This window comes from Callithrix jacchus, chromosome 16 (assembly GCF_049354715.1).
Source record: "Callithrix jacchus isolate 240 chromosome 16, calJac240_pri, whole genome shotgun sequence".
NCBI lineage: Eukaryota > Metazoa > Chordata > Mammalia > Primates > Cebidae > Callithrix > Callithrix jacchus.
Genome location: NC_133517.1, coordinates 11,189,777 through 11,209,888, shown reverse-complemented (window position 1 = coordinate 11,209,888; position 20,112 = coordinate 11,189,777). Strand labels below are relative to the sequence as shown.

At 40.1% G+C, this 20,112-nt stretch overlaps 1 protein-coding gene across 6 annotated transcripts in view; it reads right to left on the bottom strand.

Moving 5' to 3' along the window:
• Positions 1 to 20,112, bottom strand: part of RP1 (RP1 axonemal microtubule associated) — a 327,943-nt gene that overhangs the window by 129,210 nt on the left and 178,621 nt on the right. For 5 of the 6 annotated variants that reach the window (XM_035277479.3, XM_078353550.1, XM_078353551.1 and 2 more), the window contains 3 exons: positions 10,889 to 11,021; positions 9,818 to 9,969; positions 6,418 to 6,572 (listed from right to left, as the gene is read on the bottom strand). In XM_035277479.3, the coding sequence (XP_035133370.3) occupies positions 6,418 to 6,572; positions 9,818 to 9,969; positions 10,889 to 11,021 (440 nt within the window). The remainder of the gene's footprint in view (positions 1 to 6,417; positions 6,573 to 9,817; positions 9,970 to 10,888; positions 11,022 to 20,112) is intronic. The other variant, XM_078353553.1, reaches the window with a different exon arrangement.

Below are 20,112 nucleotides of genomic sequence, written 5' to 3'. Positions count from 1 at the left end.
AACTCACTAATTTAGTACACAATTCCTGAACATCTACTACGTTCTACGTATTTGTCCTGTGGACACTGAAGGACTTGATCACAACCTCCTGAGAGCATGTGCATCACGTTTGACTTTCTTGGAATAACCACCAGAGTTGCCACAAGACAATTAAGCAATTATAATAATGGGATGGTAGAGGGTCGATTTTTCAGCCTTGCTTCCACTTAAGAATCTCATGCATGGAAATGTGGCCCTCCTGGTGTGTGAGGCTGCAGTGACAGAGAAGGAAAAACTCCCCTCTCTGACAGGCTGTCAAGGAGGAGCCCCCTTGTGGTTGTGATTGGTCAACTAGCCCTTCAGCTTTCAAGACTGAGATCCTGAGACAAGTGAATCACGTTTTGCTTGAAAATCTATACCAGTAGGACCTGTCTTTTTTTTTTTTTAACTCATGATAATTCTAAGAATCACTCTCTGGCTTTTTGTTATCATTAACACTTAAAAATGAGAATTAAGTGGCAATTTTGTTTATATATGTCTTAGTGAGGTTAAGATACAGTTAAACCTTTTACATTTTGTGTCCTAATTCCCAATCTGTCCTTTAATATGATTTGTGTTTGGGCTTATAGTGTCTTAACACATGCACTTTGGTTTAATTTATTGCTTATGTAAATTTAACCCATTCTATTTCAGAAACAATGATATGGGCTGAAAGTAAAAATATAAGACATCAGCCCAACCTTGGGGAAAAGTGTACTAAGCTAGAGAAGTAGGATAGACACATAAACACACACACATAATTTAATGTAGCAAATGTGAGTTAATGTCACATGCCTTGTAAAAGGTGTACAGGAAAATCAGTTTCCCAACCTGTGGCTTCAGGAAAGATATTGTGGGAGAGGGGACACATCTTTTGTCAACTCACCGGTAAATATACCCATGAAAGCCTACAGGGCTCCAGGCACCAGGGAATGGCCAAGAGTTAGGTAAACTCAGATCCAACAGCACCAACTGAGAACACAGTGAAGGCCAGTGAGGAGCAGAGACGAACGAGTTTGCTAGGCCCTAGCTGAGCTGCGGGCCTGCCATGTGGCCAAGGCCAGCTTTTGGCTACAAGAGTTCCCCCAGAGGTGATCTCAAGGATGCACTGAAGGCCTTTAGTTTGGCTTGCCCAAAGGCCTGCCTCACATGATTTTTTCAGTGGAACAACAGACTCTCTTTTTTCAACAATTAGGAAGAAGGTGCTGAGGGCTGTGAAAAGGGTGTGGGTCTGGAGTGGAGGCGGCACTCCACCTTCCACAGGTATTCAGGATTTGCTGACAGTCTATTCTATCCATAGTGGAAAGCTTTTAAAATCTTCTTTTCTTACACTTTGCACAAAGGAAATAATCTCAACGTTTCTCAAAAAAAAAAAAAAAAAAAAATTAAAAGTCAAGAATCCTGAATAGAAATGGGATGGGAACACTTTAAAGGTATTAGCTGCAATGTCAACTCTACGGAATGCTGTGCAGCATCTCATCCTTATCCTCACGTGAGTGTGCCTCAGGGTCACTCCACCTATCTGACCACAATTGGTTTTGGGAGGACAAAGCTGGTCATGCTCCCCTGCCTTGACAAGTCAAGTTAGATTGTTTTAAAAATATCAGGTATTTGTAATTATTTGCATTTAACTTTTCAATTTCTGCATCTATAAATTCTCCTTCGATTTGGAATGTCCCTAGGTAGGGCCTTTATTTCAAATAATTTGCTTCTGCAAGCTCATGTCAACGTCATTTTCAAACCAGTCAGGAGTGATGGAAGGAAACACTGAGAGGCTGTGGGCACTCCTCGTCTCCAGGCCCTCCTAGGACAAGTAGGTTATCAAATATATATTGTAAATGGCATTGTTTCTATCAAAAGATAGATGCTTATTTGTTTATTTATTATTATTATTTTTTGAGATGGAGTTTCACTCTTGTTACCCAGGCTGGAGTGCAATGGCGCCATCTCGGCTCACCGCAACCTCCGCCTCCTGGGTTCAGGCAATTCTCCTGCCTCAGCCTCCTGAATAGCTGGGATTACAGGCATGCGCCACCATGCCCAGTTAATTTTTTGTATTTTTAGTAGAGACAGTTTCACCATGTTGACCAGGATGGTCTCAATCTCTTGACCTCGTGATCCACCCACCTTGGCCTCCCAAAGTGCTGGGATTACAGGGTTGAGCCACTGCACCCAGCTGATGCTAATTTATTTTGAATGATTTCACATTAAAGTCAAGGCTCATATATATACATACGTATACAATATTTCAAGTTTGGTAACAGAAAAATCTGGAGATTCCCTAATTTAATACTAAGCAGTACATTACAGAATCCACTCAGAAAATATGCTGGATTAAATAGTGTTCCTTCAAAATTCATGGCCACCAAGAACCTCAGAACATGACTTTGTTTGGAAATAGGGTTTTTAACGATGTAATGAGTAAAGATGAGGCCATACTGGAGTAGGATGGGCCTAGTCCAGTGACAATAGTGTCCTTACAAAAAGGCAAGAAACACAGACACACAAAGGGAATATAGCCACGTGACAACGGTGCAGAGGCCAAAGTGATGCAGTTGGAAGCCAGGGAAAGCCAAGGATGGTCAGAACCCAGCAGAGCAGGGAGGTTGAAGAGGACCTGTTTCCCAGGCCTTCAGAGACAGCGAGGCCCGATGACACCAGGACTGTGGATCATTGTTCTGGTCTCCAGAACTGCAAAAGGATACATTTCAGTTGTTCAGTGCTATCAAGTGTATGGCAATTTGTTATGGCAGCCACAGGAAGCTAACACAAATGGTAAACAAAAATATTTGCATTAATTCATAAAGTCAGTTGAATGTCTGCCTTATTCAAATACAAATTTTGCTTGCTGCAAACCTCAAATAGCCAAACCTGTAGTGTAAATGGTAGAAATTTAGTGGTGTACACCCGTATCTGTATTAAATGTACAAAAGGCAGAAAAATAATACCTTCAGGCATAGAAATAAAGCCATAAGGATGTGGGTGTTCAGTTGAAGAGGGAAAAAGGAAAGGAGGATGCATGCACTCGCAGGCAGCCTCTGTGATGCACAGAAGCAGTCTCCTCCCCCGGCTCTGCCTTGTGTCTCACCTAAGTATTTCCCCCGAGCCCACAAAAGGAACAAGCACTCAGTGGTCTTTCTCCCTACCCTAATTCAGCTGTGCTGTAAATTCTTGTTCTGTTAGGAAGCTCTAAGAAGCATGATCGAGATTTTCTTTCCTTTTCTGTGATTTGCACCTGAGCATTTTGGCTGCCTGCATCCCAGAACTAACTAGCCACAATGAACACACGCAGCATCACATCCTACCCAGCTCCCCGCCCCAGGACTGTCCAGTCCAGCTCCTGCATGTATCCACAGCTCTCCTTTCCCCTCAGAACAGCCTTCCAGGCCCCATGAACACTGACCTTGACCTCACATACACAGAAAAGCCTCTGGGAGCACAGAAGTAACTATAAGTGGCTTCAGAATGGCCTTTATCTGCAGTAGAAAGGAACCTGCTGTGCCCCAAGTTCTATTCCTGGTGCCACACTGTTCTGCTTCTTTAATAATGAGGGAAATAGGACCTGCCTGATCCTTTATAGCTACAGAATAGTAAAGAATTATTTTTGCAACTTACTTTCTTCATCAGGGTATTGTATGAATGAGCACTAGCCACCATTTCTTAAGGACTTATTATGTGCAGGGTATTCAATATTAGCATTTAATATGTCATATCTGTTACATTATTTTTTATTGTTCAATATATTTTGTAACTAAAATTCTTTCAGGTGCAACCATTGAAATTATAATAATTAAGCTATCACTTAGGTTCCTTCTTCCAAAGGAGGCCATGGTGGCACAGCACAAACAAGAAGTAAGGTAGTGCAGGGGCCAGACGCCATGGCTCATGCCTGTAATCCCAGCACTTTGGGAGGTCAAGGCGGGTGGATTGCCTGAGGTCAGGAGTTCGAGACCAGCCTGGCCAACATGGTGAAACTGTCTCTACTAAAAATACAAAAATTAGCTGGGCGTGGTGGTATGCGCCTGTAATCCCAGCTTCTTGGGAGGCTGAGGCAGGAGAATCGCTTCAACCCACAAGATAAAGGTTGCAGTGAGCAGAAATCAAGTCATTGCACTCCAGCCTGTGTGACAGAGCAAGACTCCATCTCAAAAAAAAAAATAGTAAGGAAGTGCAGGAAATGAAGGGTGACAACGTGAAATGTATGTGTAAACACGAACATGGCAGTGAATACATCTAAATTATGCACAAGGAAATTTCATATTTAAACAAATCAGCTAAATTAATGTGACAAAGTATATCAGAACATAAAATGAAAGTGCTGGATGTAGCATTCTCTGCCTCTTCTGATACGTGGAATAAAACAGAGCTGCCACCAGTGCCCCAGAGATGCCTGTGAGCTGTGGGTGGGAGCAGGCTGGGAAATGACACCCAAGTCCTCTTCAGCGCTACGTGTTACTCATCATACGGGGGTGCCTGTGCTGTGCTAAGTTCTGAGTACACATTGGGAGAAGAGAAAAATCCTTTCTTGTTTGGCCAATTAAGTCATCCTACAGGCCAAACTGGAATTAGAACTTGAAGGATAGACAGGATTATAATGGGGAGAACAGAGCAACGAAAGGCCCTCCTGGGTGAAGAATAGCACTCCAGGGGACAGAAGCAGAGTGGAACAGAACTTGTTTAGTTAATTATAGGGGTCTAATTTCACTAAGATCTTGCAAGAGGACAGCTATACAAACAAATTGGAGGGGGAAATACAGAGTCAGATGTTGTAAAGCCTTGAATGGAAGTTCTGTTTTGTTTTGCTTTTTTGGTAGGCAATGGAGATTACTGAAGGTTTTTAAACAGGGGATTGATGTGGTTAAAATATAGCTTTTAGAACATTATTTTCCACCACATTTTTTATTGAAATTTGTTAGGCAAAACTATACAATAAAATACTAAAAGATGAATTCAAAATAAAACAAAGGAGAAATGAGAGAAGAAAAGATAAAGTCAGAATGATACTAGTAAGTACCACAGAAGGGCTAGCTTGGAAGGTGGGCAGGAAGGCTGGGGAAGAAAGACACGGAAGACAATTGGAAGACAACTGCGACGAGCTGGTCTTGAGGAACCAAGGGCTTCAATCAGGGAAGAGGTAGCACCAAGAGAAAAGAAAGGGTTCATTAAGCAGCTACTCTGAACAAGGAATTGACTGAATTTAATGGCTAAAAAGGCAAAAAAGAAGAGGACTACTGTGGATCTCACAGCTCCTGTGCAGCTGCAGTCAGCTTCACTCATCTTGGGTTTCTGCAGTTTTTAGTGGCATGCCTTTAGGATTTTTAGTTGAATTGCCTCATTATTTTTTGCTTTTTGCTTAGTACTTGAAGTTGCAATTTTCTTGGCTAAATCCAGACCCCTGAATTTCCCCTTACCCCTGTTTTGCCTGTACTTCGTTGTCTCATTCCTGTTGATTACCTATTTGGAAAAAGAGGCTACAGGCAGCCCTTGATATTGAAGATTCAAATTTTCAAAATGGAACCCCAAGTTTCTCATTCCCATGTCCAAACAGATCGGGTTTCTACTCACTTCGTGAATCTGGGGCCCAGCCTCTTCCCTGTAACCCAGAGACCAAGCAATAATAAAAGTGATTGCCCATCTAGCTAAAGCTAAGCATTTTCTTGAGAAATAGCAGGGCTCAGTAAAGAGCCAACATGGTGAAACCCTGTCTCTACTAAAAATACAAAAATTAGCTGGGCATGGTGGTACATGCCTGTAATCCCAGCTACTTGCGAGGCTGAGGCAGGAGAATCACTTCTTCTTGGAAAAACAGTGACATTTTCTTAAGCAAGAAGGTATGGGATTTCTATGAGGAGATTTCAAGAAGGAAGTATATGTGGGACCTGTGTCTTAAGCCTGGGCAGTAAGGGCCAGGTCAGGAATTTAGAGAGCTGCTTTCAGGTCTGATCCTCATGGGGCTCAAGGGAAAGTCCAACTTATCTAGAATCTAATCTTTGTCTTTCTTAACATTCTGTTCTGAAAGTTCTTCACTGTAAAATTCTCCACATTTAATTCCCTTATGAACGTGTTGTAACACTACAATTTTAGAACGTAAAGAAACCAACAGTTAAACAAATACTCTATTTATGTAAAAATTTCCAGCATTAAACTTTTGGTTTTTTGTGACACACAGAACATTGTGGTAATAAGAAATTACAAGACTTCCTTACAATGCTTAGCAAAAGATTGTTTGTTTAAGCAATCAGTGAGTGATACATGATGTGGAGTCCTGAGTTAAGGAAACAAATCTGTGATCTAAAAGATACACACACAGACACACACAGACACAGACACACAGACACACACACACACAGACACACACACACACACACACAGGGCATCATCCACAGTGCAGTATCTTACCTTTGACAGGTGAAGACGTACTCGGCTGTGGTGCCGGGCTCTCTGACTATGACTTTTTCACAGTACCAGTACTGTGATTTGTCACTGGCCTCACAGCGCAACAGCACCTTCTGCAGTTTTCCAAGTGACACTGCGGCTACTTGAAATTTATCAATCTAGTGCAGGAGACATAGAAAAAAATGCCACAGAAATAACTAGAGTCCGACATGACAAATGCAGGCAATAATAATAGCCCAGGGACTGCCAGAAGCAGCACAGTACTTTAGAAGAGATGATATTACTACAGTTAGCATCAAAAGGGGCCATGTGGTAGGAAAAATCAGCAAATTACTTTTTATCTATTAAAAATATATTTCTGGCTATTTTGTCACTTTTGCAGTTTTATTTTCTCCATTTTTGGTAGCATCCAGAGTAACAAACAAACAAATCCCAACACAAAGGCTTTTCTCTTGTCAAACCCCTACCCGAGGAGCAGTTCATTATGGCATCAGGTCGACAACCATGCAGCCTGATGTGAAGCACATTTCCTCTGTAAGTGCGGATATACTTTGAGACATGTGGGACAATTTTTTCTTTCTCTCTCCCTCCCTCTCCCTGCCCTGCCCTGCCGTGCCCTGCCCTTCCCTTCCTTCCCTCCCTCCCTTTCCACTACAATTTTAGTAATGTAAAGAAATCTTCCTCCTCCCTCCTTCCTTTCTCCTTCCCTCTTTTCCTCCCTTTTTCCCTCCCTCATTCAATACATCTTTCCCCTGCATCTTCCTCTGTAGATGAAAATAGAGCATATTCTTGGGTTTGTTGTAAAAAAGCAGTCTGGAATACTCACTGCTAAACAGAGTTAGTCTGTTGTGTCAAAAACACACTGGCATTTCCAGAGAGATTCAGGACCTGAAGTCAGTGCTATACTGATTGAAATAAAAAGAACTCCTTTATATATTACTTCCTCGTAGACTGTTGTTGAGAATAACCACCCTAAAGTTATCTGAGGAAAAGGTCATGAATTTAAGTAGGTCTGAAAAGTTACCAGAAATGATAGTTGACTGTTAGCCACTGCTATTCTACAGTAAAAAAAAAGTGACTCTAGTATCGCTTGTATTGCCTATGTGGGGAGCTGTCTTAACAGCTCTCTGCATTGTTACCAGATTAAATTTCAATTTGAAACGTGAAGACACACTACCTGGGTCTCAACTATTGGCTCCATGTTGTTGATGGAAACCTCTTGTGGCGTCCAGACCAAAACCATTTACTAGTCCAGTAATGATGGTTCTGTAAACCAGATGATGAGTATTTGCGCATCTTCTCGTGTGTACACAGACAATCTCAGTGTCACTATTCTGCATTTTCAGCATGCGTTTACAAGAGACATTTCATGAGGCATGTCACCTGCTGTAGCAAATGCAAATGATGCCCCATCTCAGCTAGGGTCCATTTCTAGCTGCATCTGCTGCTTTGATAGAAAGTTTAGGTATGCTAACAGCTTTCTATCTCAGTCCTCCAACTCCTGCTTCTGTGCCCAAGGGTTTCCCCTGGTGGGACAGATCTGAGGGATGTTTCACGGAGTTTCTCTGAAGGTCTCTAGCAAGAAGAAGGAGCCACAGCAGCAACCAGCTCCCTAATGTCCCTATGTTGGCTTTTCTCCTTTCCCGCCTCACTGTTCCCATTCCTTCACTTCTCAAGTACTTACTGGAATTATCTCCCAAACAAATGGCTTGCACTGAAGTCTTTGGCTCTCAGTCTGCTTTAGGGCAAAGCCAAACACCTTAAGGTCTGGAAAGACTGACTGAGTCAGCTTTCTGGTTTCTTCCTGTATCTTAAAGTAACTTTAGGTTTGAATACAGAATTAAACTGGGTCTGTTACATGTATTGCTACCTTTTATCATCCTGATAGGACACCTTATAGAGAACATGACAACTAGCCCAATGAGTGGTTTATGATGTGAGTTGTGGCTGGTATGAACAAATTCTGATAATGAAACTCTCAGACTATTACCACAGTTTCTTGACTACAAAACTCTTGAAATTATTTGGCATTTCCATTACATTCCAATCACTGAGGAAAATAACAGAAAATGTAAAATCAAAAATGAACCAGGGAAGAAAAACACTTCTACATCTCTGATTCTAAACTTCAAAACGGATACCACTAAACCCTCACTGTACTTACTCTTCTTTATACAGATTGCAACTATATCTCCGACCCAATTTTAATTTCAGTCCATAAATACACCCTCCCTACTGTCTGGAAAACGCTAAACACAATGATGAACTGAGGAAGATCAATCATGAAGATGACTTACAAAGTCTCAGTAGGTAACGTCCCACGATACAGCACCGCTGCAAAATGACACATGCTGGCGGCCAACTAGCAGGCAGCCAGGGGAGAGGAAGCCTCCACCGTTTATCCTCAAGTGCTTGAATGAAAGAGTCTGGGGCTGATGCACAAACCAGCAGGGTTCTGTAGATCACTTCACTGATCACTTAGCATAGAATTAATAATAATACCATGGTATCTAAAACTGTTTCTGCTTCAAATTAATAATTCATTCACGATAGCAAAAGTTAGACCTAATTTTGCTTTTGTCTCACCCATAGCAGAACTGGCTTTCCTATTCATTTTGATGAGAGATTTCGTATAATCAAAAATGACAAATAAAATGTATAGGTGAGCTTTAAGATAGCCAGTGTTTCATAATGTTTCACGAACTACAACAAAAGGTCTGAGAAACAGCACCCTAACTGGTTTAAGGAGTCCTTCTTCCTTTAAAATATGCCTTTAGATTACATAATCCCCGAACTTAATTTCAGACCCTCAAATAGTACCTTCTTTCCATATACAACAAAATAACATTAACAATATTCTACTGCAACTTCTCTAAGAACTAATATATAGAAACACTTATGTTTGTCTATAAGGACAAAAGGAAATAAGGAGGGGCTTAGGTGTCAAAATAACACACTTGGCTCCATTCAAGATGTTTTAAAGATTAAAGGCCAATGTGTTATTATATGAAATATAGTATAATGGCATTTCTATGACCTGCTCTTTTAAAGTAATGCCTTGTAACTTTCAAGCCTGAGAGCACGCGTGTGCACGCACACACACACACACACACACGTATATTTCCTCATCTTTTCAGTTCATTTTTTTTCTTTTTCTCACAGAATTACTAATTTTTGTATCTTTTCTTTGTTCTATTACTTACTATTGGGTTAGTGTGTCCCATTTTTCTTGCAAGAACAACTTCCAAAACAAAGCACATTAGGAAGTCAGGTTGGGAAAATGTGTTAAAGATGTCTTAAAACTAAAATTTTAAGAGTCCCAAGCACCTTTGAAATTTTAAATCATATACGGACATCATGAGAGAGACTGTTAAGAATCTGGAAATTATCTATATAGACTTACCTGTCCTCTTTGAAATTTTACTGGCATGTTAGATTTGTGCAGCAGTCTGAGGCCAGAGTCTCCCCTCTCCCCAAAGAGACAAAGGAAAACCTCAGACTCCGTTTCTGCATGCTTCAGCTGCCCAGTGTAGACGTCAACCTGATATCTCACTACTGGCAAAGCAACAGGGAGAGAAAAAAAGAGGAAATAAATTACCTTGGAATCCATATAAACAGAATCCAGATCGATAGGTTTTCAGGCTATAGTAAAATATATATATATCATATATATATTTTGAAGTGAGTTGTGAAATAATGACTCTCATATGGTTAGTGTGGATATTAAATGAGATTATAGATAATTATATTTATCATAAATATATATGATATATATATGATAAATATATATCTCATATGGTTACTTTGGATATTAAATGAGATTATATATAATTATGTTTATCATAAAATATATGATAAATATATATATCATATATATTTTACTGTATATGTATATCATATATATATGAGAGAATTCCTCTAATCTGAACTTTCTGTGTCTATTGACTTTTGAGCTTCAATTATTTTTAATTACAAATGGGCATTTTTATACCCTGAACAAATGGCCACAAGGTTTATTCCTTATTCAGAAAGAGAAGCAAAGATTTTTTAAAAGGTAGTTCATCTATATATGACATAAGAGGACATTTTATGCTTAGTATTTTAGTGGTAAAGGTGACTGTTGTTGTGCATTATGTTTAAAGTTTAAAATGATGTAAGGTTTGATGAGGAAAGAAATCAAATGAGGAGGTAAGCTGGCCCCAGGCGAAGCTAGGTGAGTCACAGTCATGGCGTTTCTTGTTTCTCACTGCCTCAGCCTCTGCAACTGTAGCTGGGCTACAAGAACAATTTTGAGATTACGTTTAATCTCAGATTCACCAGCAATTCATGCTGTGACACTGAAAAAGTCACTTCTCAAGAGTAAAACAACTCTCTTAGAAGCAGGAAAAATATTCTGTTACAAAATAGTTTAGAAGCAAATTTAAGCAACTACCAGAGAGTTTGTCTATGGAATAGGTTCTACTGAATAACACACGTGGAAAAACAGCTTGCCCTCCTGTTACTACAGGAAGTTCACAGACAACATCTCCATCTGCCTGGATCTGAGAGAGCCACATGTTTGCTGCAAAATCTAGGATCTTCTTGCTTTTCGTATGCTGCATGGTCACCTGGAATTAGAAGAAAAAATGACCAAATTTTGTGATCTCCAATTTCTCAAAGAATCTGCATTTGAAATGCACCCCAGGGATTGCAAAAATTCACTGCATACTCTGATGATGGTGATAGTGGTGATGGTTGTTAGTAGTGGTAGTAGGTTGATGCAAAAGTCATTGCCATTTTGCCATTACTGTTAATGACAAAACCACAGTTACTTTCGCACCAACTTACTAGTAGCAGCAGCATCAGTTGATTATTAGGCAATTTTTATTTGCCACATATTATGCTAAGTGCCTTATTTTAATTATCTTTCATCCATAAGAATCAGACTGGTAAAATTATTTCAGTCTTATAGATAATAAAAAGGAGGCTTGAAGATCTGAAATGGACTCTAGCAGATTCAAAGCTCTCAATTTCACCTGCGGTAGTGATTTTTAAAAAAGCAATCTAAGAGAACTCCAAAGGATATTTTGTGTTCTTATTAGTCACCAAAGCTATACATCAGAACTTGAAAAAAAATTGAACGCCTTTTAAGTGTATTTCTAACATCCGTAGGCTCTAAATAAACCCCTAGTGGCCATATCCAAATGCCTGCACCTTCCAGCGTGCAGGCAGCTGCCTTTCCCCCAAGCCCAGTGAATCCTCTACAGACCCCTCGTCAGCCTTCCCCTTTGGTAGCTGTTCCATACAAAGGCCCATTCCCTTTATCTTCCCCTTCACATGCCAGCAGACTAGCAGAAGACTTCCAGAAGTAACTGCACAATTGTTTGCCTTGCCTCCTATCACAATACATAAAAATGTCCTCATCCTTTTAAGATTCCAGCTAATTTTCTAAATAAGTCCCTGTCCCTCCTCAATTTCTTTTGCCTCCTGGCCTTAGCAGCAGGTGCCACCATTTCTTAAGTGGCTTATTATTCCAGCTTGCTGCTATTCTTGCTCCCCTCCAACCCCGCCTTTAGCCTGTTTAAAGAGATTATTTTAAAACAGCAATATCATCATTTTGCACACTGCATACAACTTTTTTAACAGTTCTTCCTATAGTATAAAATCCCAAATCCTCAATACAATAAGCAGTTCATGGTCGGGTCATAATCTTGCTAGAAACTTCTCCCTCATGTGCTATGTTCTAGTTGGACTGATCTGTTCATGGTTCTTCACCTGGCCACATTGCCTCTCATGTCAGTTTTCACATACACTCATAGCTCTGCTTAGAACAGTTTTCATCCCGACTCATTACCATGATGAGTCTGCCCAGCCTTCAGAGCTTACACATAACCTCTTCTGAGAAGTGTTTTGGGAGCCCCCAATTTGGTTCAGCAACCCTACTCTGTGATCCATGGCAGCCTCCCCACTTATGATTTAGCAACTAATATTTGACTGACTTGAGGGAAGGGACCATATCCTACCTATCTCAATACTGCCTCAAGCTTTCACAAGGCAGTTCTTTGGGTCATTTTTTGAATGAATGATTAAATGAATAACTACATGAAACAGGTATTTGTCAGCACAGGTTACAGACTAACTCAGCACACCTGATCATTAATGAGTGATGACTGTATCTTACTTGCTCCAGAAAAGAGGTCTTGAAAGGAACACTGGACAGCTAGAAAAACCATGACCAAAGTCTAGCTCTGGCATTTCCAACTGACCATGAGAAATCATGTAACTAACTTTGAATATCAGTTTTCTCATCTGTAAAATAGAAATAATGACTATCTCATACAGTTACCCTGGATAGTAAATGAGATTATATGTAATAAATGTGTAAAACCTTTTATGAGCTATATAAATACTTCCTACTAACATTAGCAACATATAAATACACACACATATACACCACAGAGATTAATATTAAAAAGGTTAATATAATCTATTCTACTGAACTTGGAAGTGTCCTCTTTGGATGATACCATTTTTTATTCAGACAGGGGCCACCGTCTCCGTGGAGTCTGCATGTTTTCCCTAAGTCTACGTTAGTTTTCTCCAAGTCCTCCAGTTTCCTCCAACATCGCAAAGCGCTGCATGTTAGAGGAACTGGCATGTCTACATGGTCCCAGTGTGAGAGAGTGTGAGGGGTGTGTGAGTGAGTGCATGTGTATGGGTGTGGGTATGAGTGTGCCCTGCAATGGGATGATGGCATAGTCAGGTCCACCCTTGCACCCTGAGCTGCTAGGACAGGCTCTGCCCACCCACAACCCTAAAATGGCATAAGCAGGTTGAAAAATGAATGAAGAAATGAATACAAATGATTATCAAATAATAATTTGTAATGTCTATAATAATCATACAAATGTACAACAATAAACAGTTAGAGGAAGAAAGGGCTCAGTCAGTTGCCATGTTTGTGATAGTTTTTGAACTGTATGGTGGGAGGAGGTGGTCCTGACAATTTCCCTTTGCAAACATTTATTCCTTGATTTAACTCACCATAACTGCAGCTGCTGTCACTCACTGATTCACCAAACATGGGCTAAACACTTTCTTTTCATTAATCTTTATTAAATTTATGTATAGTTCACATTTATTTCAATAGTTAATATTTGAAGTGTTTTGGACTTTAGAAGTTTGGTGATGTTTTTGGGACCAGAAATATGCTCTAGAAATTTAACTGTTGTTATTAGCTGACAGACATTGTAGGTTAAAAAAAAAGAAAGAAATTTAACTCTTGTTTATATTGGTTAGCCTATGGTAAATTAGTTTCATTATACCAATTTTTGCTTCAAGTCATAGTTTCTGAGAACCTACAACAGTTAAGTGATTACAAGGTCATACTATCTAAAACTTCAACAGGTTCTTCTTCTACATTAACCTCTGAATGTAAATTGGCAAGATGCCTCTGGTTTCTGAGGCCCCACCATCCCTTCACCCTTAGAAGAGCCCACTGATAAGAGAGAGCCTCATGGATTTGACTTAAGTACAATCCCACTAACACCGCTGCAAAAGCCTTCATGGTAAGGGCTCTAAATGAGTTCCCTTTACCTTCAAAGTCATGATGTCTCAAAACAGAAAAACAAAGAATCTAGGTAATCTCCAGTTGCGTTTGTTTTCATTTTCACAAAATAAATTTTTCAATTGTTAAATTAGTAAGAAGGGCAAAATTCCAGGACAACCACGATGTTTAAGCCCAGTTTTAAGATAGCTAATGGCAGGACTCAGTAAAAGTCATGTGGCAAGTGAAACAAACCTGGGTTTGAATTACAAGACCTTGGTTTATGTCTTGGCACTGCTACTTACCAGGTGTATGGCTTAGCCATTAACCACTGATAAATGTGAGCTATGCATACATTTAAGAAAGATTAATGAAAACAAGTATGAAAGTTTTTTTTACCTCATTTTTTGGTGGATCAGTGAGCAACAGCAGTCTTGTGATGGTGAGTTAAATCAAAGATTAAATGTTTTCAAAGTTAAAATTGTCAGAACCACCTCCTCCCACCATGCAGCTCAAAAACAAACCATCACAAACATGGCAGCTCACTGAGCAGTTTTATAAAATTCCACAAGGGGATCTGCCATCTTCAGGCCCTCATTTGCAAAACTGGCATCATATTTCACCAAGTTGAAAAGTGCCTTATGTAATAAAATAAGATCAAAATCTCTTTTGGAAAACAGTTTGTAAACTGTAAATGATTAGACATAGGAAGTTATTTCCCAAAGCAGAATTTTCTCAAGAATGGATGATGATACCTAGGAATAGTGTAAGAAAGCTTGATTTCAGAATATCTAATTTTCCAGTTAACAGTAAGAAGGTAGTTTTTGTGTCTAGAAGTAAAACCACTTCTTTCTAGATCCACATGCTAGCTATGTGATATGGGAACTGCCTAGTGCTCCAAACTTCAGTGTTCTCCATTGGGATAATGACAGTATCTACCTTGCTGTGGCATAAACATTAAAAGTGATCATGTATACCATGAGTGCTCAACACATGTTTACTGTTATTAGTAATAATTGTATCAAAATTAATCTCAGTGATTAGAGATCAGAATTCTTTGTTTTTTTGAGAGAAGGGAAGAAAAAAAGTAAAGGAGGGAAGAAAGACAAAGAGAAAGAGGGAGAGTAAATGGAAATATTGCTTTTTTGAAAAAAATTGGGTATTAATGATGGCCAATCAATGTTTCATTTAAGCTTATGGGTAGGTGTGATGTGGTATTGACAAGAATGTATATTTTGTGTATTTGAAGTGGAGAGCTCTATAAATATTTATTAAGTTTACTTGTTCCGGATCTGAGTTCGACTCCTTGATATTCTTATTAATTTTCTGTCTCATTGTGTCTAAGTCTCTATGTATCTGGGTGTTAGGATCGTTAGCTCTTGTTGTTGCATTGATCCTTTTACCACTATATCTTTGTTGCTTTAAAATCTATTTTATCCGATACGAGAATTGCAACTCCTGCTTTTTATTTATTTATTATTTTTGCTCTCCATTTGGTTGGTAAATCTTTCTCCATCCCTTTGTTTTGAGTCTTTGTGTATCCTTGCATGTGAAACAGGCCTGGATGTAACATGCCATTGGGTTTTGGCTGTGTCTTTTGATTGGGGGATTAGTCGATTTAATTTAGGTTGACTGGCTGTTTTATCCATTCGTTGGTGTAAATTCTTCATGTTGGTGCTCTTTACTTTTTGGTGTATTTTTAGAAAGGCTAATACTGGTTGTTTCTTTCTGTGTGTAATGCTTCTTTCAGAAGCTCTTGTAAAGCAGGCCTGGTGGTAATAAAATCTCTGAGTACTTGCTTGTTCATAAAAGATTTTATTTTTCCTTCAGTTGTGAAGATTAGTTTGGCTGGATATGAAATTATGGGCTGAAGGTTCTGTTCTTTGAGGATGTTGAATATTGGCCCCACTCTCTTCTGGCTTGTAGAGTTTCTGCTGAGAGATCTGCTGTAAGTCTGATAGGCTTGCCTTTGTGGGTGACCTGACCTTTCTCTCTGGCTGCCCTTAGTATTTTCTCCTTCGTTTCAACCCTGGTGAATCTAACGATTATGTGCCTTGGGGTTGCGCTTCTTGAGGAATATCTTTGTGGTGTTCTCTGTATACCTGGGGTTGAATGTTGACCTGCTTTGCTAGTTTAGGAAAATTTTCCTGAATAATATCCTGAAGGGTATTTTCCAGCTTGGATTCATTCTCTCCGTGGCATTCAGGTACACCTATCAAACGTAAATTTGGTCTTTTCACATAGTCCCACATTTCTTGGAGACTTTGCTCATTCCTTTTTATCCTTTTTTCTCTAATCTTTTCTTCACGTTTTATTTCATTAAGTTGGACTTTGACCTCTGATATCCCTTCTTCTGCTTGAACAATTCGAGTGTTTAAACCTGTGCATACTTCTCGGAGTTCCTGTATTGTATTCTTCAGTTCCATTAATTCACTCATACTCCTCTCTTAAGTTGTCTATTCTCAATAGGATTTCATCAAACCTTTTTTCAAAGTTCCTAGTTTCTTTACGTTGGGCTACAACATGGTCTTTTAACTCACCGAAGTTTGTTATTATCCATTCCTTGAAGAGTGATTCTGTCATCAGGATGCGCTCGTTCTCCATCAAGCCTTGTTCCATTGTTGATGTGGAACTGTGATCATCTTTAGAGGGAGAGGCATTCTGACTTTGAGTATTCTCAGCTTTTTTACGCTGGTTTCTTCCTGTCATTGTAAATTTATCCTCCTGTCGTCTTTGAATTTACCAACTTTCAGATTAGGTCTCTTGAGTGGATGTCCAGGTCGTTAGTTACCAGGGCCAGAGCAGCCGCGTTAAAACTGATGGTGCTTTTCTGCCCAGGATTCTCCTGTCTGGCTTCCTTCTTGTGTCTGTAGTAGGCGATTCTGCCTTCCCGGGGCTCCAAACCTCGGTCAGAAGGAGAACCGGTCCCGTTTACTCTGCGCCGAGCGCTGCCACGCCGAGGTGCTGTCACAGCCGCTGCGCCGGGCGCTGGTGTCGTGCTGGGGGCCCGTTTGGGTCCTCCGAACCTGTTTACTCTGCTCAGAGAGCTGCCACGCCGAGGTGCCGGTGGAACTGCTGCACCGGCCACGAGAGTCGCACTGGCCACCTGTGTGTTTCCTCCACTGGGGGATCTTCTGCTCCGTGAGCGACCAGAATTTGTCTGAAAGTGTGGCATCCTCTAGTTCTCCACGCCTTCCCTGAGAGCTGCAATCCCGGATGTTAGCGACCAGCCATCTTGGATCGTTCCGAGATCAGAATTCTTAACAATTATTTGGGATTGGTTGTCCTTCCTCACTCTTCAACATCCTCCTAGAGACTGCACAAGAAAAAATTTAGCCAAACATTCAGTTGTCTATTACCAGAATGCAAAATTCTATTCCAATTCCCTGACCCCTACAGTACTTAGGAGTCCTGAACATGACCTGCTGGGAAGAGAACTAATGGCCTCCATTGCCTCTCCTCCCCTTAGCCAATCTGAAGTATCTTCTCCTGCTTCCTCTCTCCTGGGCCTCTCCATAAATTATCTAGTCCATCAGTCAAGGAGTTCATAAACAAAAGGCAAAACCTCTAACTTTGAAAAGAGAAACCCGAAAGCTTTGGAATTCCAAAGCTGTTCTCTGAGTCAGGTCTCCCATGCATCCCATCCTCCCAAGGAAGCTCTCCAGCACTTCTAATCTCCTGGGCTCCTGTGCAATCCTTGCCTGCTTTCCCTAAAATGACTCGTATTCGGGTTCTTTGTACCTGAGAGGGGAACTTTTAAGAAAAAGAAGACCATTCCTCTTTAAACTGTAGGGACTGGCACTGTCCCAACTCCTCTCGAAGGCTTTATCTCTTCTTTCATGTCCTCCCCTGAGACCTTTCTCTAACTGTTCTTAGTGACTGTCTTTAATGTCAACCTAGATAGCAATGGAGCGAGGATCAGGTCCAGCTGGGTCAGAGGGAGGGTCATCACTGTGGCCAGAAGACTCAGGGTTTTGAGGGCAGAGTGAGCCAGCTGCCCTCTGCCCTGAGCCTCGCTCCACATCCTGACTAAATGTAATAACCAACAACAATTGCCACCATCTGTATTTGCATTCTACCATTTTTATAAAACACTCTTCATCCATTTTATTTAATCCTAAACAAAATAAATAAAAATAATCTTATCTCTTCTTGGAGGAGAAATGATATAGAACCAGAGTCAACAAACACTTTCTGAGAGCTACCCATATGGCCAGTTGTCTGCTGGACACTGGATGTAAGATAAACACCGGATATAAGGCAAAGAACGCATTAGGATGAGAAAGGTTGAGAAAAAAGTCCTTTCATAAATCCTGCTCTGAAATACCATAAACCTTTGTTCTATAAAACGAACAAAAAAAGGAATACTTCTACTCTCATTACAGATTCCATAAACACAAAGTTTATTTCTGAAAAAATAAAGGCAAATAGTCGCCAACACATTTGTTGGACACAAAGTATTTACAGTACTCTATAAGATCTGGTACTGAGGATGGCAGATGGGGCACTCATGTCGGTCATTAGCATATTCTTTGCGTAGCCAGAAATATGAAAATGTAAGGAAGTATAAATATATTCACAGAGAATGCTTTAAGTGTTCTTGCAAATAAGACACAAAGTCAAAGCTTGACTCTAAGTGCCCTTATTTCTCATCCTGTGCCTTGTGATAACACCCTATTTGTTACAAGGACTGTACAAGGGGACCAACCATGGTATTTACAACTGACTGAGGGACTATCAAATATATGAATTTATCGTTGGTTCAAATAAGCTGGCACAACTTTGAGAATGTTTCTATAAACTACTGGAGTCTTTTGAGATTAAACATTTGCCTGGAGATTTTGTGAAAAGAAGCTGGTGCTTCCTGCTGTTCACTGAACTAGAAAATCCTCAAAAACAAACTATTTTTCTTACTGCATTTCAGAACTCAATCTTTCCTTTATATGGTTCTTTCTAGAACCCTGAAGTGAAGAGGTAACTGAAAATGAAAAGGAACTAGAAATATTTATGAGATACTTTAAAACTTAAAAAAAAAAGCCATTTCTTACCTAATTTAGTTAATCTCAGGACAGCCTGGGGCTCATATCAAGTAGGTCACCATATCATATCAAGCAGCAGTAGGTTAAAATAATAACGAATTCACCAAAACCCATGACCCACTTCAACTCAAAGGCTTAGAAGAATCGAAAAGTTTCAAGAGAATTCCTATCCTACTTGAGTCTATTTATCCAGTTAAAGCAGAGCAAACATGTGCTGCAGAAGCAGTCCAGACATTGGAGACAACATCAGGCCATGGGTCAGGAGAAGGGGCGCTGGCCTTATCTCGCCCCTAACTCTGTGTAAATGGGCCAAACCTCCAAGACTCTACAGGCTATATATTTGAGATAAGGTCTCATTCTGTCATCCAGGCTGGAGTGCAATTGTGCAATTTCAGCTTAGTGCAGCACATCCAGCTGCTAATATTTTAATTTCTGTAGAGACAGGGATCTTCCCATGTTGCCCAGGCTGGTCTTGAACTCCTGGGCTCAAGAGAACCTCCAGACTTGGCCTCCCAAAGAGCTGGGATTACAGGTGTGAACCACTGCACCCAGTCGTATTTCACATATTATAAATATTTGTTAAATCATTTATTCATTCATTCCACAAATATTTATCTAACATCTACTACATGACAGGCAATACTCTAGGAGTTGGGATGATAACACTGAATAATATAAAGTTCCTGTTCTTAAGTCATTCACTTTCCAGTGGAGGTCAGACGATAAACAAATATAAAATATCAGATAAGGGATGTGTTATAAAGAAAATAACTGATGTGATCAAGAGCAAATGCAGGCTCCCTTTAGATTGTGTAGCAAAGAACCTCTATAGCAGGAGAAGACCAATGTGGCTTCCACAACATGAGAAGGGGCAGAGAAAGAAGTGGGCAGGGGACAGATTAAATGAGGGGACATGATCTGACTGATGTTTATAAGAGATCACTGTGGCTGCTCTTTGAAATCTGGATACTGGGGTGGTGGGGGGAGCTGGAAGGCTATTATAAGAGACCTATAGAGTAGACAGAAGAGAAAAAATGGCAACTTGGAATAACATGATGGTAATAACATGGAGAAAAATAGACAAAATTGAGGCATGTTTCAGCAATAGAGTCAGCAGGGGATTCCTGAGGGATT